The sequence below is a fragment of the Poromitra crassiceps genome (genome assembly GCF_964638095.1).
Source record: "Poromitra crassiceps genome assembly, chromosome: 11".
NCBI classification, from domain to species: Eukaryota; Metazoa; Chordata; class Actinopteri; order Beryciformes; family Melamphaidae; genus Poromitra; species Poromitra crassiceps.
In genome coordinates this window covers 11,540,901-11,564,337 of record NC_139643.1, presented here as the reverse complement: position 1 = coordinate 11,564,337, position 23,437 = coordinate 11,540,901, and the positions used below count along the sequence as shown (strand labels likewise).

Here is a 23,437-nt window from a genome sequence, read left to right as displayed (position 1 = left end):
ATGGATAACCCGCTGAATGGGGTCCGGTAAACAAGGACGGTAGCAAAAGCAGCAAGCAGACGCCGCCTCTCGTTCACCACCTCTGGGGCCGCTTCAGTTGCGGGCGGCTGGGTCCTGGGAAAACCACGGCACGGGCAGAGGGAGAACATCTACTCTGTGATCTAGCCTACTCTGTCACACACAGGCAGCACTTTGCACAACGTGCACAACCAGCTCAGTGGCCTTGTGGTCTGAGTGTCCGCCCTGAGACTGGGAGGTCGTGAGTTCGATCCCCGGCCGAGTCATACCAAAGACTATAACAATGGGACCCATTTGCCTCCCTGCTTGGCACTCAGCATCAAAGGGTTGGAATTGGGGGGTTAAATCACCATGTGATTCCCGAGTGCGGCGCACGCTGCTGCTCACCGCTCCCCCAGGGGATGGGTCAAATGCGGAGAACAAATTTCACACATTGTGTGACAATCAGTGGGACTTTACCTTTACTTTACCTCACAATGACAGGCTTTTGTGGTGCCGCAAATGCTGTGTTATCGAGTTTCTTGCCAGTATTATTATTTGACTTTGTGGCCAAAATCTGGGACATTTTTGGGGACAGCTCCAGCCGGGGACAGAGCACCGAAATCGGGGACTGTCCCCGAAAATCGGGGACGTCTGGTCACCCTATTCAATAAGCTAGTGGCTAGCTGCTAGGCTAGCCGGTTAGCATCTGTTGGCGTCCCAAGCCAGTTTACGCTCCCAGTCGCTTCTACCAAGGGCAAGAGGGCCACGAGTTTAGTATAGACCGGTATAAACACATTTAAAAACACACTCACAGTCCATGCGCACCGAATTAGGAGACGATAAAACAGTTAAAACAACATAAAAGGGTTCGGTAACAGCAGCAGCACTGAGTCCGTGTTGCCAGCTGAGCTGCGCCACTTAGACTGTAATTCATATTTAATTGAATGCCTATTTAACTAGGGACTGTGAATTCATATTTAATGCGTAGTGAAACACTCCTCCTACTCGTGTAGGCCTATATAGTCTATTGGACTTGCAACATTGTGATTGTCTTTCAGATATTTTTCCTATTTCTTTCTCTGAATATTGACATGGTATGCTGCATACTGACACACATTCATTGTATGTAATCTTGCATATTGTGGCAATAAAGGTGATTCTGATTCCAGTCTCACATCAAACCAACATTTTACTAAAATGGCATTTTATTTTGAAGCTTGTGAGCGTTTTTTTTTTTTTTTTAATCATTTCCATAACCCCATCCCAGCAATGAAACGACAGTCTATTAAATGTTAAAATCCACAAATCCAGTCTTTGTTTTACAGGAGTTACCGGAGTTTCTAAATTTGGATTAATATCAATAACTCAAACAACTCAACTTATATAATTTACTTGAGGGACAATGCACATTAACGATTATTGTAAATGTGCCAGTGTTAGCCAGATGGCTAATTTCAACTGCTGTCTCTCAGAACTCCAGTTAGAATTGCCAGTGCCTCACTGACAGGAGTAGGCTACTAACCCTAAGCCCCCGTTCACATACACAGAAGCAACGCTCAACCTACGCTGAACCCACAAGTTTCATTTAGGCGTCCTTGTTAACAGGCGAGGCCGTTCACACCACCCACATGTATTTTTAAGCAGAAATTGCTTAAAAATACAAAGTTTAATGCGTTGGACCAAACTCACTGGATTCATGTGTAGTGGAGTTTGCATGTTCTCCTCGTGTACGTGTGGGTTTCCTTCCACCATAAAAGACATGTATGTTAGGGTTAATATTCCTGTCAGTGCCCCTGACCAAGGCACTGGCAAAATAACTGGACTTGGTCCCCGGGCGCTGCACTGCGGCTGCCCACTGCTCCTAGTAGGAAGGTTCCTAATAGAGAGGATGGGTCAAATGCAGAGGATGAATTTCCCCATGGGGATAATAAATAAAGGATAACTTAACATCACAGACGTAAAAAAGGGAGAAAAAAACGTTTTTGGCGTTATGCGTTGGGTGATCAGCAGACTGGATATAGCAGCAGGCAGCAGATTCAGATTCCCATTCATTTATTAACTACATTTCATTTATTAACTACATTTCATTTATTAACTACATTTCAGTTATTAACTACATTTTACACAGAAGTGCCACATTCTGCTGGAGTCTGACATTTAGTCAACAAAACCGTTTCAAGTAACCATGATGATGATGAAGTACAAGTAGCCTGAATTCCTGTGTGGTGCAGCAGGACTCGATCAGACTGGTTCAGACTGGATCAGGCTGGTTGAGACTGGATCAGGCTGGATCAGGCTGGATCAGGCTGGATCAGACTGGATCAGACTGGATCAGACTGGATCAGACTGGATCAGACTGCTTGAGACTGTGGTGCAGCAGGAAGGTGTCCAGGCTGAACACACTCCCCCAGCCGACTGCAGGTTGCATGCTGATGAACTCATCCAGGTTCATCTGGCACTCTGAGGAGGAAACACATCACAGCTCATTAACATAATGATGAGGTCAGACAGTTAACACTAGCATGCTAATTATGAGGTCACACAGTTATGGCTCAATTCCACCACATTTTACAGCCCTGCACAGCCCGTCACCACTCGGCTCTACTTGCTTCAACCCGATGGACGTTCTGCTTCGACCGCCGTTCATCTGCCCCCGCCCACACCTGGTCGTCATAGCGACCGCATATCTGCCCTCCACCCATGTTCCGAAGTAGGCTATAACATATAACGTTACAATTAAATCCATACACAGAACTTTTAAACTGTTTATGAAATACTGGTGCCTCTAAATGACCTACAGTGTGTGTGTGTGTGTGTGTGTGTGTGTGTGTGAGAGAGAGAGAGAGAGAGAGAGAGAGCAGTGCTGGCATGACCACAGTCCTTGATCCTGGCCTGAGCAGCCAGCTCATAGCATCACAGCATGTTGGGCGGGTGTTACAGTGTACATGGGCAAATGTGACAATCGACCAGGAGAATGGATATCACTTTGTTGTTAGTCAAAACTCACAAGCGCTGCGCGAGGGACGGGCGCGAGGGACGGGGGTTGCGCTAGAGTGAAGCCTCTACCCCCGCGGCCTCTCACCACGCAAGACGGCGGCTTCACCAAGCGCCTGCGGCCTAGCGGAGCCGACACAGCACTGAACTACACAAGCGCTTCAGAGCAGCGGACTTTTGGACAATTGAAACCACCGCGCCGATTTTATTTCACCAGAGGCGAAGGCAGCAACACAAAAGACTGATGGAAAAGCATAACAGAAGAGAAGGTAAGCCCCCCACTAAACTGGTATGCAGCGCTGCATTGACAGTCAGTAGGATAGAGAGTAAACACGATTCTGCCTGACCAATCAGTCGTCTACAATGTTTTCACGTCACCGTATGAACCCGGGTTCGCAGAATAGAACCCCGACGAGGCAGGGACCAAAAGTAGCACGACTCAGCCTCAAATCAAACCGGCCTGGGCCGGTTTATACCGGTGGGATGAGACCATTTATCGAGTCGAGCGGAGCGGAATTGGGCCATTAGCATGCTAATGATGAGGTCACAGGGTTAACGTGTAGTGTGTATGGGGGTGGGGGGGTGTTACCTGCAGTATGTATGGGGGGGTAAGGTGGGGGGTTTACCTGCAGTGTGTATGGGGGGGTGGGGGTTACCTGCAGTGTGTATGGGGGGTAGGGTGGGGGGTTTACCTACAGTATGTATGGGGGGGTAAGGTGGGGGGTTTACCTGCAGTGTGTATGGGGGGGTAAGGTGGGGGGGTTACCTGCAGTGTGTATGGGGGGGTAAGGTGGGGGGTTTACCTGCAGTGTGTATGGGGGGGGTAAGGTGGGGGGTTTACCTGCAGTGTGTATGGGGGGGTAAGGTGGGGGGTTTACCTGCAGTGTGTATGGGGGGGTAAGGTGGGGGGTTTACCTGCAGTGTGTATGGGGCGGGTAAGGTGGGGGGTTTACCTGCAGTGTGTATGGGGGGGTAAGGTGGGGGGTTTACCTGCAGTGTGTATGGGGCGGGTAAGGTAGGGGGTTTACCTGCAGTGTGTATGGGGGGGTAGGGTGGGGGGTTTACCTGCAGTGTGTATGGGGCGGGTAAGGTGGGGGGTTTACCTGCAGTGTGTATGGGGGGGGTAGGGTGGGGGGTTTACCTGCAGTGTGTATGGGGGGGTAAGGTGGGGGGTTTACCTGCAGTGTGTATGGGGCGGGTAAGGTGGGGGGTTTACCTGCAGTGTGTATGGGGGGGTAAGGTGGGGGGTTTACCTGCAGTGTGTATGGGGGGGTAGGGTGGGGGGTTTACCTGCAGTGTGTATGGGGGGGTAAGGTGGGGGGTTTACCTGCACTGTGTATGGGGCGGGTAAGGTGGGGGGTTTACCTGCAGTGTGTATGGGGGGGGTAAGGTGGGGGGTTTACCTGCAGTGTGTATGGGGGGGGTAAGGTGGGGGGTTTACCTGCAGTGTGTATGGGGGGGGTAAAGGGCTCATTATACTCGAGCAAGCTCCGTGGGGGTGGAGCTCCGCGAGTCTTTGCGAGTCACCGTGCGGACCTCGCACTGGGGCTGATGCTATTATACTATCAGAAGTGATCAGCCAAGTGATCAGGATATAAGGTAATAGTGAGAACAGCCCGTGAAAAGTCGCAATGAAACGCTATTATGTGCAGTACTGAGTGCGCTTTCACTCTCAAACGACCGTACATCAGCACATCTTCAGTGTGTATGGGGGTAGGGGGGGGGGGGTTACCTGCAGTGTGTATGGGGGGGTAGGTGGGGTTTACCTGCAGAGTGTAGGGGGGGGGGGGTTACCTGCAGTGTGTATGGGGGGGTAGGGGGGTTTACCTCCAGTGTGTATGGGGGGTAGGTGGGGGGTTTACCTCCAGTGTGTATGGGGGGTGTAGAAAACGGTCCATAATGGCCCACCATCAGGCCTGTTCTTGGGGAAATTGACGCCCACGAACCAAGGCTCCAACGATGTAATGATGATGACACCGCCGTGACATCATCGATGATGATGTCAGAGTTCACCTGTGAGGTCATCAGCGATGTCAGACGGTCTAGGCTGACTGTGATGGCAGACGTGACTTTATGAGGTCACCGATGATGTCATACCTCCCCGGACATTGTGACATCACCAACGATGTCATACACCAAATGTGGGGGGGTATATAACAAGGTGTTGTTCTGTTATGATATGTATTGTTGGTCCTATGTTTCCCTTTCTGTATACCAGTGGTGTAATGTAACTAAGTATAAATACTTAAGTACTGTACTTAAGTATTTTTTCTGAGTATCTGTACTTTACTTGAGTATTTATATTTCTGTCAACTTTCACTTTTACTCCACTACATTTCTCAAATAAAATGGATACTTTTACTCCACTACATTTCCCCCAAGCATCTTAGTTACAAAGTAAAATCAGAAGAAATTGCGTAGCCTGCAAGCAATCAGGTTTGGCAAATCAGTGCTCCTAGTTTGCAAGTTACGTTAATCACGATCCACACGCCATTCCATTTGGTGGCTGTAATGCAACACAACGTTGTTTGCCAGCGGCTATAAAAGTCAAGAAGAAGAAATAGACTTCCACTCAAGCCCAGGCATGTCTTTTGCTTGATTTTTTTTGCAGCATTTACTTGTACTTTTTACTTTCAATACTTAAGTACATTTAATATCAGAAAATTACTTTTGATACTTAAGTACAGAAAATATCAAGTACTTTAAGACTTTCACTCAAGTAATATTCTAATGAGTGACTTTGACTTTTGCCAAAGTCTTTTTCTGGGAAGATATCTTTACTTTTACTTAAGTATGGTTTTCGAGTACTTTATACACCACTGCTGTATACACACGTATACTGTATACGACGTATACTGCTTCTGCCTGATATTCATTAAAGCTTGAAAGACATCTCTGTGGTTCTAACCGATCACTGCCCGTGAGCCCTTACCTAAGATCCGGCAACTTCACACAAGGCAAGCACATAAACTTCCTTACAAACTGGTCCTTCGAGCCGGATCCGAGGACTTACGACGCTCCGAGATGGAACAGGAGTCAGGTGAGCTCGCTCTGGGTCCGGCACCCCACCCACCAGAGGAGCAATTCCTTCCCCAGCGGTCCGAAACATCCATGAGTAGTCAGGGGCCGGTCCCCCTACACTCCCAGACGTTCCGACCGGGGGAGGAGCTCACCCGCAGCCACCAGGAAAACCGACTCCCTGCTCAGGTAGCCCACACAAGGGCTGAGTTTGAGGCAGAGGAAGCTGCAGAGAACCGTATGGAGCTCCTATGGATCAAGGCCAGAGCCCTAGTGGCCTTTGGCCACGCTAGGAGGAAGCCACAAGCGACATCTCATGAAGAGATCCTAAGGATGGAAGCCGTAATGGCGCAGGGCTATGCTAGGTTGAAGGCCGAGCAGGAACAAAGGTCCCGATATGGTCAGCGGGCCCGAGAATGGGTCCAAGCAGAGGCTCAGCGGGCCCAAGAACAGGCCCAAGCAGAGGCTCTGCGGGCCCAAGAAGCAGCCCAGCAGCTCCAGGCCAAGGCCCTCCAAGCTAGAGAGCAGATAATCCGCCGCCTGGATAGAAGCCGACACCTGCTGAGCCAACCTGAGCAGGAGCCCCGGAGGGCGCCACCCACTTCACCGGTGCCCGCACCCCGGCTCAACATTTCACCAGTGCCTCGCACCTCCCACGACCAGGGTCAGGTCAGCACGGCAGCTCCAGAGCCAACGACCCAAACTATGGAACCCCCTGTTCCACTGCCCAGACAAGGGCAATGGCCATTGCCAATGCCACCAACACCCGCACCCAGGACACGTCCGCCGACAAAGGTCGCCTACCCTGAGCATGCAATAGAGTGCAACGGGGCGGCCGAGCCCGCCACTGGGATACACCACACTCAGGTAGGCATGGCGAACGTTGGGACCAACAGCACGGGGCACAGTCAGCCGGCCGGCGTCAATCATTCCCACAAGATAGCCGGACACGACAGCTGGGACCCCCCCAGAGGGCGGGACCAGCCATCACGATTACCTATTACCAGAATTCACCTCCTGGCCCTGCACGAGCTCATGGAGACAACTCCAGCCAAGGCCTCTAGGGATGCCAAGAAGTCCGAGCAGAGGAAGCCAAGAACGGGCCCCAAGCCTGTTCCCCCAGAAAGAAGAGGCCACCCGGCTCCCTCTGGGGGCCAGAGGCTGGACACATACGCCATAATGGACGCCGGCTCAGAGTGGACCGTGCTCCTACACCCAGCAGCACAGCAGCTGGCCCTTACCGGCCAGCCAGAGGACATGCCTTTGCGGACGGTGAGGCAGGAGCCCCAGATGCTTCACAGGGCGGCCGTCTCCCTCATCGTCTCGCCGGCAAGTTGCCCAGAGCAGACCTATCGCACCGAGAGCCTTTACGGAACCGAACCTTGGTCTAGGCGAGCAAACTTATCCCATCACCGCCCTGCAGCAGAAATTCCGCCCGCGGAATCTGCCCCTCCATCAGTTCGGGAGGATCCATCTTGTCCTGCTCATACAGCACCTATGGAAAAGGAGACGGGACTGGGATGACCCACTCCTACCCGAGACACTGCTGCAGGCCTGGAAAGAGTGGGAGGATGAGCTACCGCAACGGCAGGTAGCTGTTGTGGTCGACATTACGCGGGGAAGGCCCCTTCCCGCACTCACCACCAGCCATTGGGTTCAGCCCAGATCGCTGGCCAGAGACACCCCAACTCCACACAACCTTGGATCAGAGCGAGGAGTTGAGGAAGCCAAGTTACTGTGGCCTCAGGTCGGCTCCCCCCATGCCGGAGGAGTGTACGACCTTCGGTGCCCTCATCGAGGATCCCACACCGGCGCTCCACGGGGCGGCCAACGAGGCACTAAGGGCCGAGGACTATAGTGAGGCCGAGGCTTCCCTCCAACGAGGGCAGACAAACTGCTTCCTCGCTGACCTTACGCCGCTGAGTTTCCTCAACTGGAAACTCAAGCCACCAGAGGCCCCTCACTACAGCAGTTGCTGGGTAGACCCCCAGCTCCTGCACACACGTTGGCCGCCGGGGACAGTCACCAAACTTTCCCCTGGACTGGACAACAAAGTGTAGACCCGTACCTACACCCGGCCGGTGGCCAAGCGGACCACAGCCCCCCTCACTGCCAGACTAATCAACCGAGCCCTGCCTACACCTGGTGGGACTGGAGGGCCATTTCTGGAAGAATACAGATTCCCCACAGGAATCTGAGGGCGGCTGTAGAAAACGGTCCGTAATGGCCCACCATCAGGCCTGTTGTTGGGGCAATTGACGCCCACGAAGCAAGGCGCCAACGACGTAATGATGATGACACCGCCGTGACATCATCGATGATGATGTCAGAGTTCACCTGTGAGGTCATCAGTGATGTCAGACGGTCTAGGCTGACTGTGATGGCAGACGTGACTTTATGAGGTCACCAATGATGTCATACCTCCCCGGACGTTGTGACATCACCAACGATGTCATACATCGAATGTGGGGGGGGTATAAAAAGGTGTTGTTCTGTTATGATATGTATTCTTGGTCCTATGTTTCTGTATACACATGTATACTGTATACGACGTATACTGCTTCTGCCTGATATTCATTAAAGCTTGAAAGACATCTCTGTGGTTCTAATCGATCACTGCCCGTGAGCCCTTACCTAAGATCCGGCAACTTCACACAAGGCAAGCACATAAACTTCCGTAGGTGGGGTTTACCTCCAGTGTGTATGGGGGGTGGGGGGGGGGGTTACCTGCAGTGTGTATGGGGGGTAGGTGGGGTTTACCTGCAGTGTGTATGGGGCGTAGGGGGGGTTTACCTCCAGTGTGTATGGGGGGTAGGGGGGGGGGTTTACCTGCAGTGTGTATGGGGGGTAGGGGGGGGGGGGTTAACTGCAGTGTGTATGGGGGGTAGGGGGGGGGGGGTTACCTGCAGTGTGTATGGGGGGGTAGGGTGGGGGGTTTACCTGCAGTGTGTATGGGGGGTAAGGGGGGGGGGGGTTACCTGCAGTGTGTATGGGGGGGTAGTGGGGGAGGTTACCTGCAGTGTGTATGGGGGGTGGGTGGGGGTTTTACCTGCAGTGTGTATGGGGGGGTAGGGGGGGAGGTTACCTGCAGTGTGTATGGGGGGGTAGGGTGGGGGGGGCATGCGCCAGGCCCCCTCAGCGTCCTTCATGTGCGATCGGTCCGAGGCAAAATTTTGCAGGAAGCTGTCAGCAGGGATGACGCGCAACTTCCTGTTGGACAAACACAGCAGAAGATTCAAATTGTTTATTGTCACTCTGGTTGCACAAGTACACAAGTACAGTCCAGGAGGCTACGCAGGAAATAAATATGAGCAAAAAGCAACACGTGACGTGATACATATGAAACATATCATCATAAGACATCAGAAGACACAAGAACCAGTTTCCACGACACAATCAGTTTACACTCAACTTGCGAGGCAGCTGGATTCGCGCGAGATCATGAGATCACGAACACACAATCACACGACAAATTCATCTCGCAACGCTCCAATCTATTGGTTTGAATCTGAACCACCAGTGGTTCGCACCAATCAGCGTTCCATGAGGCAGCTAGCCTACGGGCGGGCTTTGGCGTGAGTGAGCCCGTGATAGACAGATAGTTCATCCAATCATCTGCCAGATATATTTTGAAAGTGACTGTCCTTTGAAACGGATTCCCGAGCGACTCGTTCCCAGATGGTTATGTGAAAACAAACCAGCTGGCAGCATCAGGTGAAGTGAAGAACATGTGATGTGAGCAGATGTCAGTGACTTTAATAACTGACAGTATAACAGAATGACAGTATAGCTACACTACCTGTGGAAGGCGGGTTTGATGTGGCGGTCGGAGCGGAACGCCTGGGCGGAGTACAGCTGCAGTGGGCAGGGGAAGGGCAGCACAGAGTCCAGATCATAAAGCAGACTGTCCCGACCAGACCGGACCTGAAGCAGAACCACGTGGTAATCCTGCAGAACGCACGCCAGAACAAGCTGTTATCCAGAGACTGAACATACCATCTGATCTATTAGGAACACTCATAAACCACAAGACAATATTATAATCAGATTTCATTATTTATATTCATACAGTGAAACAACAATATTACATCAGGTTCATTATAAATCTTCCAAAATCTTTTAAAACCGAATGAACAGCCTGAAGCTCATCAAGCTATACATCTATAATCAGCTGTGTGTGTGTGTGTGTGTGTGTGTGTGTGTGTGTGTGTGTGTGTGTGTGTGTGTGTGTGTGTGTGTGTGTGTGTGCGCGCGCCCTTGTGTACTGACCCAGATCACCGGCTGCTGTCCATGACCTGCCTTCTGCTTCCAGAGAGGAACCTGTTGGTGAAGAACCAGATCTGTCAGGTCTGTTCAGATCTGGTAGATATTCAAGAAGCTGGTAGATATTCTAGAAGCTGGTAGATATTCTAGAAGCTGGTAGATATTCTGTAGAACCTGGTAGAGATATTCTAGAAGCTGGTAGATATTCTGTAGAACCTGGTAGAGATATTCTAGAAGCTGGTACTGCTACTGGTAGATATATTTGCAGACCCTGTTATTAACATGTGAGATATTCTGTAGAACATGGAAGCTGGCTAGATGTTCTCACCGTTCTGTTCTCATTGGAGATAAAAACCACGAACACATCGTCCAGCGGCGCAGTTCTCTCGGTCTGAATGAACTCACACAGTTTCCATACATTTTCCTCACTGCAGAACAAGACCATAACAGAGATACCAGAGTAGAGCCATGATAATAATAAGAACAAGAATTATGATAATGATAATGATAATAATAATAATATACTGTAGGCTATAGTTTCTGGTTAGATCTTTATGGTCAGTGTAACTACGTTAATTGGTTGGGTTAAGTGGTCTACTGGTCACTAACGGTAATGTACACACTGGAGTCTTACCAGTAGCAGCTGGTGTAGACACACCCTCGTCGGGGCGGAGTGACTCCACTGTGCTCGGTGTTCATCACATATATAACTCATCCAAGAAAGATTGAACTCATCACAGAAACATCATCATATTCTCTCTGTTAAAGCTGTTGACGGAGCGCCTGCTTCGCGGTGTTCCACTAACTGTGGTCCGGCGGAAGTAAACACGTGGTGCTAGAATGGATCGGTTGGAGGGTACGGGGAGGGGCCTAACGCGATAGACCTAAACCCATGTCCTGAGCCAGAGCCGTTTCTCATGTCCCTCCGGTCGATCCATTCTAGCACGCGTCAAGCGATTAGTTAAGTCAGAGCCGTTTTAGTGTGACTGTCACCGGAAATGAGCCTTTGCCTTCAAAATAAAACCAGACATTTGTCATCACACTGAATATGGAGCGAAACTGCTGCAGGGTGATTTTTGCTAAAGGTTGTTTTTTTTTACCCTGAATGTTATTTTTTTTTACACTGAGCTCACCAACACCAAATTGACACCAATTTAAACATCAGTCACTCACCATCCTAGAGAATCACCAGTGTGATGCAGACGCTCCTGCAGGAACCTTAACAGACAGCAGCAAGTCTGATTCCTCCTAAACCCATTCCACATTTCACTTCTGAGGGTAGGCTATTCATCTGCTGTGCTGAGAAGGTGATGGGATGCAACCTGCCATCCCTTGCCAGGACACTGAAGCGGTCTCGTACCCCCTCCTGAACTCAGCTGAATCCCCCCCCACCGACATGAGCCTCTCCATCAAACCAAACATCACTTTACAGCTACAGCAGCTGGACTTCAGTCATTAGTATTATAGCTGCTTCTCCTACCAGAACTTTACACCATTAGATTACTCTTGCGCACCGCAGACTGTAATTCATATTTAATTGAATGCCTATTTAACTAGGGACTGTGAATTCATATTTAATGCCTAGTGAAACACTCCTCCTACTTGTGTAGGCCTATATAGGCTATTGGACTTGCAACATTGTGATTGTCTTTCAGAAATTTTTCCTATTTCTTTCTCTGAATATTGACATGGTATGCTGCATACTGACACACATTCATTGTATGTAATCTTGCATATTGTGGCAATAAAGGTGATTCTGATTCCAGTCTCACATCAAACCAACATTTTACTAAAATAGCATTTTATTTTGAAGCTTGTGAGCGGAAGTATTTTTTTTTATTAATTTCCATAACCCCATCCGAGCAATGAAACGACAGTCTATTAAATGTTAAAATCCACAAATCCAGTCTTTGTTTTACAGGAGTTTACCGGAGTTTCTAAATTTGGATTAATTATATCAATAACTCAAACAACTCAACTTATATAATTTACTTGAGGGACAATGCACATTAACGATGATTGTAAATGTGCCAGTGTTAGCCAGATGGCTAATTTCAACTGCTGTCTCTCAGAACTCCAGTTAGAATTGCCAGTGCCTCACTGCGTGAAGCTGCCATGCATGAAGTCAATGGGAGATGTGGGCGGGTTCAAGGCACGCAGAGGAGGCGCTGAGAGGAAAAGAGAAGGCTTCTTGTGTGAACAGTTAAGCGTCAGTTCAGCCTGCCTCAAGCTTCAGCTCTACTTACGTTCGGCGTCCTGTGTGAACATACATGTCTTTGATGGTGGGAAGACATCGGAGCACACGGAGGAAACCCACACCAACATGGGGAGAAGATGCAAACTCCACACAGCAAGGACCTGGGATGGACCGGGGTTCGAACCCGGGACCTTTCTTGCTGTGAGGCAGCAGCGCAAACCACTTCTTTTCGTTTCTTTGAAGCATGGTGTTATATGAGTTTCCCATTTCTTTACACAGTTCTTTGCGTGTTTATTAAACTCTGCAAGGGTTGGGCAGCAGACGGCAGACAAGGCAGTGCTCCATAGTGTGGTCTGCTTCTCCACATTCACAGGTGGTTGGGCCAGTCATGTAGCCCCATCTGGCCAGAGCAGCTTTACATTTAGCTTTAGCTTTAGCGCAAACCACTAAGCCACCATTACTATGATGATCAGATGATCAGTATTCTCCAGTCTGAAAACTGGTTCCACTGTTCTCCCTCTGGAGCTGGACCAACCACCTGGACATTACATGTAAATGAGTGAGTGGAGAGACTGACCGCTGCTTTCAGAAAACTGTTGAATGAAAAAGACACACCAGACAGAAAGACACTGTGCTCACAATCCAAAACACTAACGAGTGCTTCAAACTTCCAATGATTGGAATTTGGAAACCCTCATTAGTGTTTTGCTTGCACCTGGGTTTACCCTGCCCTTTCGGCACAAAATGGCCCCCGTGAAATGGGTCCATAGAGAGCCGCAGGGATGACGTATTTTTGTAGGCTGAATGCGGAAGTCCCGAACTTCCTGGTTCTTCACTGTTTCTGTCTATGGGATTTTTGAATGGGTTTTTGGCGTGATGCTTCAAATAATGTCTGTGGGCAACGCAAGTTTAATCAAACGCGAACCAAGGTTCAGCGGGATAATCTTCACACATGAGGACCACTTTCATGAGTTTTGTAGCGTAAATGCGAGCCCTAGAAGTAAAATGCTCGAGCTAAGCTAATCCAGAACTACACACTGTCGCATAGGCTTCACGTCACGTCAGCAGTCAACCTGGACTGTTGTTGGATGTGTGCACTGATTACCCCGGGCTGAACGGGGCTGAACCAGGTGAGGGAAAGAGAATTTCCGTGTTCGTCCTTTGAGTGGTGACGTTTTTGACGTATATATCCCCATCGACTCAGCAGTGTAGTCTCATTTAGCCGTTTGCTAGCTAGCCGCCCGTTTAACGGCATGTAAAAGCTTCAAAACTCATAAAAGTGGTCTTCATGTGTGAAGATGATGTTACTAAACACTGGTTCGCGTTTGATTAAGCCAGCGTTGCCCAGAGAGATTATTAGAAGCATCGCGCCAAAAACCCATTCAAAACTCCCATAGGCGAAAACTGAAGAACCAGGGCTGTTAGCATCGATGATTTCCGGACTCGTTACTGCGGCTCTCTATAGGAGGCGGAGCTGCGGCTCTTCGGAAACCCCCATCTCACGTGACCACAAGATGGCGACACACAACACTTTGCTGCAAAACGTGAGTCCAAAAAAATAGTGGATGGCTTTGTCCATAATATTTAGGTCCAGACTTTCAGAGTGCAGACTTCACTGACTTACTGTACTAGGCTACATTGCCCAAAATTCATTGCAGTATGGGCGTTACGTTGTAGTTTTTCCACTTGCCAACGAAAAGGAAAAGAAAATGAACTTATTATGAATGTGTAAAACAATTACTTTATTAAAACGTTACTTGAATAATGTAGGTCAGAAATAATATTCAACCACATCAGGACACAGAGATATGTAGAAGTACAGGCCATAGAGGAAAGCAAAATATGTTATTATTGTTATTGTAGTCTTTACGCCCGTCTATCAGCAGTCTCTGTGCCTCGCAGACGTGACGTGATGATGTTGAACACGTCGCGGTATGACTGGCGTCCACGAGCAGGGTGGGCGTTTGGATTGGGCCTGGGATGGTTGCCAGGCAGGTTGCTACGTGAAGAGGCAGATGGTTGCTAGGCAGATTGCTAGGTGAAGAGGCGGATGGTGGCATCAGCTCCAGAGGAGAAGACCCAGGGCTGTGTGGGGTGAAAGGTCACGTCCAGAACGCCCAGGTCCTGGGTCACAACATGCCCCTTCAGAACTTTCACCGGCACGATCAGCGGGTTCTGCAGCAGGTCACTGCAGAGAGAGAGAGAGAGAGAGAGAGAGAGAGAGAGAGAGAGAGAGAGACCGTTGCAATCAGCGTTCCCACACCTTCTAAACTCAAATTCAAGGACTTCAAGGTCCAAATCCCTCAAATTCAAGGACCCAACACGGTAGAGTTTGAGACACGGATCAAGGTTCATTACTGCTACGCTACCTGCATCATTTGACTTCAACGCACGCACGTGACCCTTGACTTTCTGTAGGCAGGTGGCGTGTGCACCAATGACGTACAGATGATTTCCTGCAGGAGCTTTATGGACGCGGATGCAGAATCCAGCCTGACTCCAGTGGGAAGAGACCCACCACCAGTGTTGGGGGTAACTCATTACAAAAGTAACATATTACATGTAATATATTACTTTTAGCAGTAACTCAGTAATATAACTTATTACTTATAGGATTTCAGTAATATTATACCAGTTACTTTGTAGTAACTCAAGTTACAACTTGAGTTACATTTTATTAAATCAAAGCACATATTTAAAAAAGATACAATAATTTCCTAATCAAACTATGTGTTTTTATGCAAATAACCACTATAGATGACAATAACAAAGGAAAATAATGACATTTAGAATTTTGTATTGTTTACACTGCGACTTGAATGCGGTTGAAATAATTTTTTGGGATGGTTCCGGGGCAGCGATGTCATTCTGCTGCTGCTGTTGTTTTGGTAAAAGTAATGCAAAAGTAGTGTAATAAGTAACAAGTTACTCTACACATACAGTAATATTGTAAAGTAACTTATTACTTTCAAATGAAAGTAACTAGTAATATGTAGTATATTACATTTTGAAAGTAACTTTCCCAACACTGCCCACCACTACTATTACTATTATTAGTCCTGTTCTTATTACAGCTGCTACTGTTACTACTGTCACAATCTGGGAACCCAGTCTTTTTTTATTTAAAAAAAATAGACTCTGGGGACAGCCCTACCATTTTTCCCAGCTTCCTGTACAGCGCCTCTCCTGCCACTGTCACTTCCTTTTCCGCGTCCGTGCTCCACTGTTTACAGTCTAAATAGCAACTTGCACCGCGACTTTCCAGTCATTTTCCACTGTTGTTGTGAGACGAGTTGACGTCTTCTATGCAGTGTTTATGCGTTAACGTTATTAGTGAATAGCCGGAACGGACGCGGAAAAGGAAAGCGGAAGTGACGGAAAAGCCACCGTCACTTTCTTTTCGGTTTCAACTCGACAAAATAAACATTCTAAATTGTCCCCAGCTTACTTCCTGTCAGGACATAAGCTAGGTTTCCAAACTGTTCCCTAGCAACACAATTCTGTGAAAACCATCTATAGAACTATATATATATATACATACATATACATATATACACACTGTATATATACATTCAAGCACTTTCAATGATCCATGTCTATTTATGTCCATTTTGAAACACTTTAAAGGCCATGATTTTTTTCTCAAATTCACAAACTTTCAACAACCCGTGACAAGTTACAACCCTGGTGTGTGTGTGTGTGTGTGTGTGTGTGTGTATGTATGTGTGTGTGTGTGTGTATGTGTGTGTTGTGTCTGTGTGCGTCTCTTACTTGTAGACTGTCCCATGACAGACAATGACGGATCCATCGTCAGACGCCGAGGCAAACAGCGGGTATTGGCGGTGATAGGCCACGCCCCTCACTGCCTTCTTATGGTGCCTGCAACCAACAACAGGATGTAATCAAGAAAAGCTATTCAACATCCCCAACACACACTACGATCAATCACCTAATCTAAACCAAATCAAGAAATAACCTGAGGTAGCAATTCACCTACTAATCAATCACCTAACCTAACAATCTGTCAACAGCATCAAACCAATACTGGATAATGGACAGCTGTGTGGATGATGGACAGGTATGTACCGTAGCATCTTGTAGGGTTTAGTTGAAAGGTCAAGGTCGAACCAACTCAGCCTGCAGTCGTAACTCCCACAGATTACATGATCACCTGGACAGACAGACAGGAAATGGTAAATGACCTGCATTTATATAGTGCTTTTGACAATGGGTAGGTAGATACCTTCACACTGACAGCCACACGCACGCTACCACGCAGGGTGCTGCCACTAGGGCTGGGCAATAAAACGATAGCAATATAGCAATATATTGGCGATAGACACGTCATCCATAAAATAAAAAAAGTAGTTTGATAGTTTCACTCACGGCTGCATGAAAGTAACCAAGAGTGCTTCTCCTCCCTGGCTCATAAACAGCCTATCATGTCCCTTGATAATGGAGCGTGCTACGAGTGACACACAAGCAGCCAATCATTTAACAGAGAAACCCCGAGCGTGCACCCTCCCCAGCTCATAAACAGCCAATCATGTCCCTTGACAATGGGCAGTGCTAGTGAGGCGAACAGCCAATGGGTTGGGTTTGGTTTCACGGCACGACACACGTGAAAGTTTGAGTGCAGAGGGGGAGGATGTGGAGGAAACGGTGAATAAAAAGGCACCTGCCAGCTCAGCATTTTAGATTTTTCAAGTCTGACAGAAAGCAGAACTGTTGTCTGTAAAATAATTCAAGGTGAGCGAGTTTCAATTCATATTAATGTTAACATAAATTGTAAATTTAAACGTGTTAACATGTGTTACCCATTAATAACGTTACCGTTACAATGAGCCCGTAGTCTTGTTAACGTTACACACCAATTTCACAAATACAGACGTCTGCCCAGCATAACGTTACTTTGCCGGGCAGCTCATTCACTGAATAACGTAACGTTAACGTTACACAACCCTGAGATACACGTTACCAAACTTTCATTTCTGTTTGAGAAGGCTGGCGGCAACGCTAGGCTATGTCATCAAAATAAAAATAAAATGTTTCAACAAACGAAGCAGAAAATATTGTATCAAAATATTCGTTGTGATGTTAAGATTACATAAAATGGCTGTAAAGCATGACTCAAAATGTTTAATGTTACAACGAGCGTTTTATTTTTGAGAGAGCTAAAGTGGACGACCTGCTTACATTCTGACTGACTTGATGCTGTCTGCGTCTGAGCTGTGGGGTGCATGAGAGATGCTTTTTTTCTCTGCATATTCCGTCAATGTAAAATAATTAACCGTTAAGAAAGTTGAGTTTCAGGCTGTGGGAATCACTGAATCTCACTGACTCACGCTGGAAAAGGGGCGGCAACTCAGGAGGACGAGAAGCAGGGTCGGAAAATCACGGGTTGGACCACCGCCAAGATTTATATGACCAGCCGGAGCAGAGCCGACGCGTGAAAAAACACCTCACTTGCAGGGTCGCTCTATCGGCTAAACGACCCTGCTTGGAAAGTTTTAGACTGAAGAAAATCCCACTAGTTTGTGGATATTAGTGGGATTTTTGGCCAGTCTAAAAGGGGTTTTAGTCAGTTACCTATCAGTAAGAGTGTTTACATGTTGAGAGTACATTGTAAAGTATATTTAACGTCACGTCCATGCATGGGTTGCTGTGGACACACGGACTACTGTGTAGGGATGCCGACGGCTAGTCCGTTAAACGTTGAAACGCGCACTCCCTCACTAGTCGGCACGATAAATACTAGTCGGTTAAACGCTAAATTAAATTATCATAATAATAAACAATGCGGGGGGGGGGGGCTGTTGCATCTAGTCATTCAATTCAACTATCATGATCTATCAGTTGTATCAATGATCTATCAGATGTAGTACCTCCTGGATGGATGTCCATGCTGGAGATCCACTTGGAGTTGGCCTGGAGTTTCTTGGTCATCTCCTGCTTGACCAGGTTGTAGATCCTGACCGTGCGCTGCGTGGCTACGAAGAAGTAGGGCCTGAGGGGGTGGAAGGATACGCACTGCACCAGGCCCTTGTTCCGCCTGAAGGGGTTCTGGCTCCGCCTCTTGCTCAGCTGGTGGATGAAGACCTGCAGGTGGCTGGAGTGATCGGGCATGACGGAGGCCAGGTAGTCTCCTTTAGCGTGCCACACCACCTGCTGCACCGCCTTAGGATGCTGTATTCGGAGGCGGATCCCCTGGGTAAGCTCCTCCCCCTCAGCCTCGCTCCAGCTGACGGCTGACCCCCCCGCCTGGACAGGCTCCGCCTCCTGCTGGCCTGAGGAGAGGAGGAGCTCTGAGGAGGAAACGACCTGTCTGTCTGCCAGAGCGGGGGACAGGATCAACACCTGGGATTCTCTGGAGGACAAACGGACAGGTCAAAAGAGAGACACAGGATGACTTACGGAGGGACAGACAGAGAGCTGTGTCTCAATACAGAGGCTGCAGGCTCCGAAGGCTGAATTTGAAGGCTGAATGCGTCACTGAGGCGACCAAGACCAAGATTTCCAAGCCTCCTTCAATACGGCCTTCTTTTACTGACTTTGGAGGATGAAACGGATCGGATCCCTCACAGCCCAACCTATCCCAGAATGCATTTCGCACCAGCCGGCAGCGATAGCGGGGATTTTACAGCAGGCTAATGGCCCAAAAAGTAAAAAATACGATAAAACGATAGCAATATATATCGGCGACAGAGACCTCATCAATACAACAAAATAGTTCCACGGAACGTTCGATAGCACAGCTGCATGAAAAAATGTCGGTTGTTAATGGAGCTTGCTACAAGTGACACGGAAACAGCCAATCATTTAACAGACAGGTCAGACAAACCCCGAGCGTGCACCCGCCCCAGCTCATAAACAGCCAATCATATCCCTTGACAATGGGCAGTGCTAGTGACGCCGACAGCAGGTTTGGTGTCACACCCGGCACACGTGAAACAACAACAACACAGGAGGAAGAGAAAATAGTGGGGAAGACGTGGAAGAAATTGTCAATAAAAGGGACGCCGAAAGCAGAACACCGTTGTCTGTAAACGTAACAAAGAATTCAATGTGAGTTTAAATTCATGCTAACGTAAACTGACAATGTGTTAACATGTGTTCCATATTACCGTTGACATATTACCACAAATGCGGACGTCTGAAATGTTACTTTGCGGAATGCGGGGCAGCTCATTCACTGAATCACCTTAACGTCAACGTTAAACAACCCTGAAATACACATTACCAAACGTTTAAGGCTGGCAACGCTATGTCATCAAAATAAAACGCCACGTTGTCTGTAAATTACTTGCACTCAGAACGTGTATGTGTGTGAGTGTTAGCATTACAATTATTACCAGTGTGCCTTGGAAATAAGGTGGTTCAAAATAAAGTGGTTAAATGCAAATTTTTCTTCTCATGTTTTTTTTATTAATAAAAACTGGTGATTAGAAATGATCAATAATTATCGCTATCGACTAATATAAAATATTTTATATCGATATACTTTTTTAGCTATATCGCCCAGCCCTAATACATCCACTAGTGGGCAGCAAAGAGGCAAATGTGTGAGCATGTGTGTGGTACTGCTCCGTTTCATCCGTAGCCGTAAGCTTTCAGAAAACGTGCAGAATTATGCACAAAATGAAGGCAGAGTACGGACAGAAGGCTCTGTCCATATGTGTATCCCTATTTAACGTTGAGCATATAATTGGGACATAAAAGCTGTTAATTAATTATGAACTTCTTCTCCCTCTCATCTTGGATTGAGGACAGACTCGACGCTACAGTGACTCACTATCACCTCTTGAGGTAGAAGTGGTATTACAGGACAGGAGATAGACCAGACAGTCTCATTAATTTAACAATGCTCGGTTGCGGCCTTCATGGTCCACGAAGGACAAGCCTTTGTAGAGCACGTCCTTCGGAGGCTGCGGCCCCTGAAGGGAGAGACAGCTAGAGAGACAGACAGACAGACAGGCAGACAGGCAGACAGACAGACAGGTCCTTACAGGGCGACAGGCCCCTGAAGGGAGAGACAGCTAGAGAGACAGACAGGCAGACAGACAGACAGATCCTTACAGGGCGACAGCCAGCAGACAGACAGCAGGGTTGGGGTTCCAGGCCACGCTCCTCACAGCTCCGCCCACCTGGATGATCTTCAGACAGCGAGACGAACAAACCTCCCAGAGCCTGATGGAGCCGTCGTCACTGCCTACACACACACACACACGCACATGCACACACACGCGCGCGCACACACACACACACACACACACACACACACACACACACACACACACACAAACGTTAACACCTAGTCTGAGACCACACACACTTCATGTATCACTTCAGTAACAGAAGCTCAGTAACAGAGTAGAACCTCCATAAGAACCGGAAGTGAAACCACTGAAGAAGATGAACAGTTGGCATAGCAACTAATAATCAATGTTCTCAATGAATAGATCTTGCACATTTTAATGTTTGACTTTTATTTTTATGGAAATGTATTGTGGTTTAGTATATACTTGAAAGTGAGTATAATGTAGCCTAACAGAGAGAGAGAGAGAGAGAGAGAGAGAGAGAGAGAGAGAGAGCCCTGGGCAGTGGGCGCCCGACAGTTTCGTGCCCTTTGATATATGTGTGTGTGTGTTAATTCTTAGTCAGGGACAACCGTAAAAACTTTACAAGACATAGACTTTACTTAGCATAGTTAGCTATCTGCTAGCATGGTTAGCTCCAGTTAGCTATCTGCTAGCATGGTTAGCTCCAGTTAGCTATCTGCTAGCATGGTTAGCTCCAGTTAGCTATCTGCTAGCATGGTTAGCTCCAGTTAGCTAGCTGCTAGCATGGTTAGCTCCAGTTAGCTAGCGCTAGCTTGCTAGCCCAAACAAGACTTGAAGTGTGGAGGCGCTCCAGCAGCTCGTTACCTGAAGCCAGCCACTGTCCTGTAGGAGAAACACTGATGGAACGAATCAGACCGCTGTGACCCCGATACACCTATACACACACACACACACACACACACACACACACACACACACACACACACACACACACACAGTAAGACATACTGTAAGTGTGAACGAGTCTGTAACTAAATTCATTAACAACAAATTTGTTTGAAATCGGGGGGCAGGGTGGAGGTTTCCACTGATCCAGCTGCCCCAACACTGTGTGTGTGTGTGTGTGTGTGTGTGTGTGTGTGTGTGTGTGTTTACCAGGGACTGTGTGGTAGGAAATGGTTGCAGGTCTTTGGGTTTTGGAAGTTTTGGAATCAAATCCTCTGGATTCACATTGACCTAGAGAGAGAGGGAGAGAGAGAGAGAGAGAGACAGAGGGGGGGGGGGGGAGAGAGAGAGAGAGACAGAGGGGGGGGGGGGGGGGAGAGAGAGAGGGAGAGGGAGACAGAGGTGGGGGAGAGAGAGAGACAGAGGGGGGAGAGGGAGAGAGGGGAGGGAGACATGTATAGACAGAGAGCAGGAAGGAGGAGGCAAAGACAAAGACAAATTGTAAAGGTCCACAATGTATATTTTCAAATGTCCATTCAAGCTTTCATACAAGTTGAAAAGCCCAAGTGAAAATGTCAACACGATCGCCATCAATTGTACTTTATGATATCTTCTTTTCAGACAGTTGACTTATCATAATAACTTCAAAACATAAAACATCGACCTTGTTCCCAGGGGTTAGTGGACGCCGGTAAACGCAAGTAAACGCAGGTGAGCCACCTCTTTGAAATGAGGCAGAGTTTCCTCACCTATTTTCAGATCACCTGGATCAATGAGGGGAAACAAGGTGGCTTGTGGCTTGATATGACCATTTCATCTCCATCTCATTGATTTCTGTGCTTCTTAGCTCTGACTTTTGAGGATAGGTTGCTTCAAAATGGCTGTTTTGTGTCATGGTGGCGTTTCAAATGGCCACTCTTCACAAGAGCGACTGTTTCTTGGTCAATTAGGCACATTGTCGACTTTTCTCTTACTGGCCACCATTGAACATGCCATTGTAGATTCATTTACCTTGGTCTCTCGAAAATTGTTCGATATCTAACTGCTGGCGAAACGTAACCGGCCGGCTCATTACTGACCGAACGTGATACGGATTCCACAGATTTCACAGATGCCAGTCTTTCCACCCCTCCGTTCTTCCTTTGTAAATGATTTTCCTGTGTCTGAGTTTGTTTGTTTGTGTTTTTTTTGGTATCCTGAAAATTGGAAAATAAAATATTGGGGGATTTTTTTTTTGCTCAGAGTCAAAACTAGAATTTGCTCAGTGTTCCCGTTGACAGTGGTGGTTCGGTGCGGATCCAGACCATAGTCCACATTTTGAGGATCGCCGAACTAGATGAACAGCATAGATTTTTCACCAAAACAATTTAAACCTAATTAATGATCAGATAGTAATTGTGTAGTGGTGAGTGTGTAGTGATGTGTGTGTGTACTGTGTATACCCTCATCTTGCGTTGCCGTGGACACAGGTAGAGGTCGAGGCAGCGTTCAAAGCGTTCGTGGATGAAGCGAGGGAAGGCAGGAACCATACGCAGGCTGGAGAACCTCCGTGGAACAAACGGAACCTTCCTGTCCTCAGGGTCCTGCTGCTCCCACACCGCTCGCTGCAGACAGACAGGCAGGCAGGCAGAAAACAAACAGAATGATTGATGATAGATGGCCCTGTTATTTACTACTAGCATTATGTAGTTATCCTAGACCTAGGGTGTTGTGTGTTTGTCTTTTCTCTCTCTCTCTCTCTTGTGTGTGTATGTTGTGCTTTTTGTTGGCTGGCTAGATTGGAATGTTATTACTGGACTGCAGACTTCTTTTAGTTTTTGTAAAAAAAAAAAAGGGAAAAAAAGGACTGGCCAGGGATGAGCCGACTTGCCATCAAATCGTATATTGGCGATTAAAGGGCGTGATCGCCAATTGGATTTTCTACAGCGATATTTAAGGTGATTTTAACTAATTTACTATC

At 47.8% G+C, this 23,437-nt stretch overlaps 2 protein-coding genes across 2 annotated transcripts in view; both read right to left on the bottom strand.

The window, feature by feature from the left end:
• Window positions 1-2,119: 2,119 nt before the first annotated feature.
• On the bottom strand, window positions 2,120-11,063 carry LOC310785207 (protein N-terminal glutamine amidohydrolase-like). Its single transcript, XM_083646202.1, has 6 exons — window positions 10,910-11,063; window positions 10,604-10,703; window positions 10,282-10,332; window positions 9,812-9,960; window positions 9,098-9,222; window positions 2,120-2,460 (listed from the first exon to the last, which is right to left on the bottom strand). The coding sequence occupies exons 1-6, from the start codon at window positions 10,972-10,974 to the stop codon at window positions 2,342-2,344; spliced, it is 609 nt and encodes a 202-aa protein (XP_083502328.1). The 5' UTR covers window positions 10,975-11,063; the 3' UTR covers window positions 2,120-2,341.
• Window positions 11,064-14,205: 3,142 nt separating this feature from the next.
• Window positions 14,206-23,437, bottom strand: part of bop1 (BOP1 ribosomal biogenesis factor) — a gene marked incomplete at its 5' end in the record, with an annotated part of 21,192 nt that continues 11,960 nt past the window's right edge. The window contains 8 exons of the mRNA XM_083645867.1: window positions 14,206-14,660; window positions 16,244-16,351; window positions 16,559-16,643; window positions 18,358-18,839; window positions 20,549-20,681; window positions 21,397-21,466; window positions 21,688-21,768; window positions 22,920-23,081. Of these exons, the coding sequence (XP_083501993.1) occupies window positions 14,507-14,660; window positions 16,244-16,351; window positions 16,559-16,643; window positions 18,358-18,839; window positions 20,549-20,681; window positions 21,397-21,466; window positions 21,688-21,768; window positions 22,920-23,081 (1,275 nt within the window). The 3' untranslated portion in view covers window positions 14,206-14,506. The remainder of the gene's footprint in view (window positions 14,661-16,243; window positions 16,352-16,558; window positions 16,644-18,357; window positions 18,840-20,548; window positions 20,682-21,396; window positions 21,467-21,687; window positions 21,769-22,919; window positions 23,082-23,437) is intronic.

Bases quoted from the DNA above. Each gene is read 5' to 3' on its own strand.
- LOC310785207 (XM_083646202.1), bottom strand. From the start codon at position 10,974: ATGAACACCGAGCACAGTGGAGTCACTCCGCCCCGACGAGGGTGTGTC. The intron at 10,704-10,909 runs GTAAGACTCCAG...CTTGTTCTGCAG, and splicing joins GTCTACACCAGCTGCTACTG to TGAGGAAAATGTATGGAAAC. The intron at 2,461-9,097 runs GTAACCTCCCCC...TTTCCTCCTCAG, and splicing joins CCCCCCCATACACACTGCAG to AGTGCCAGATGAACCTGGAT.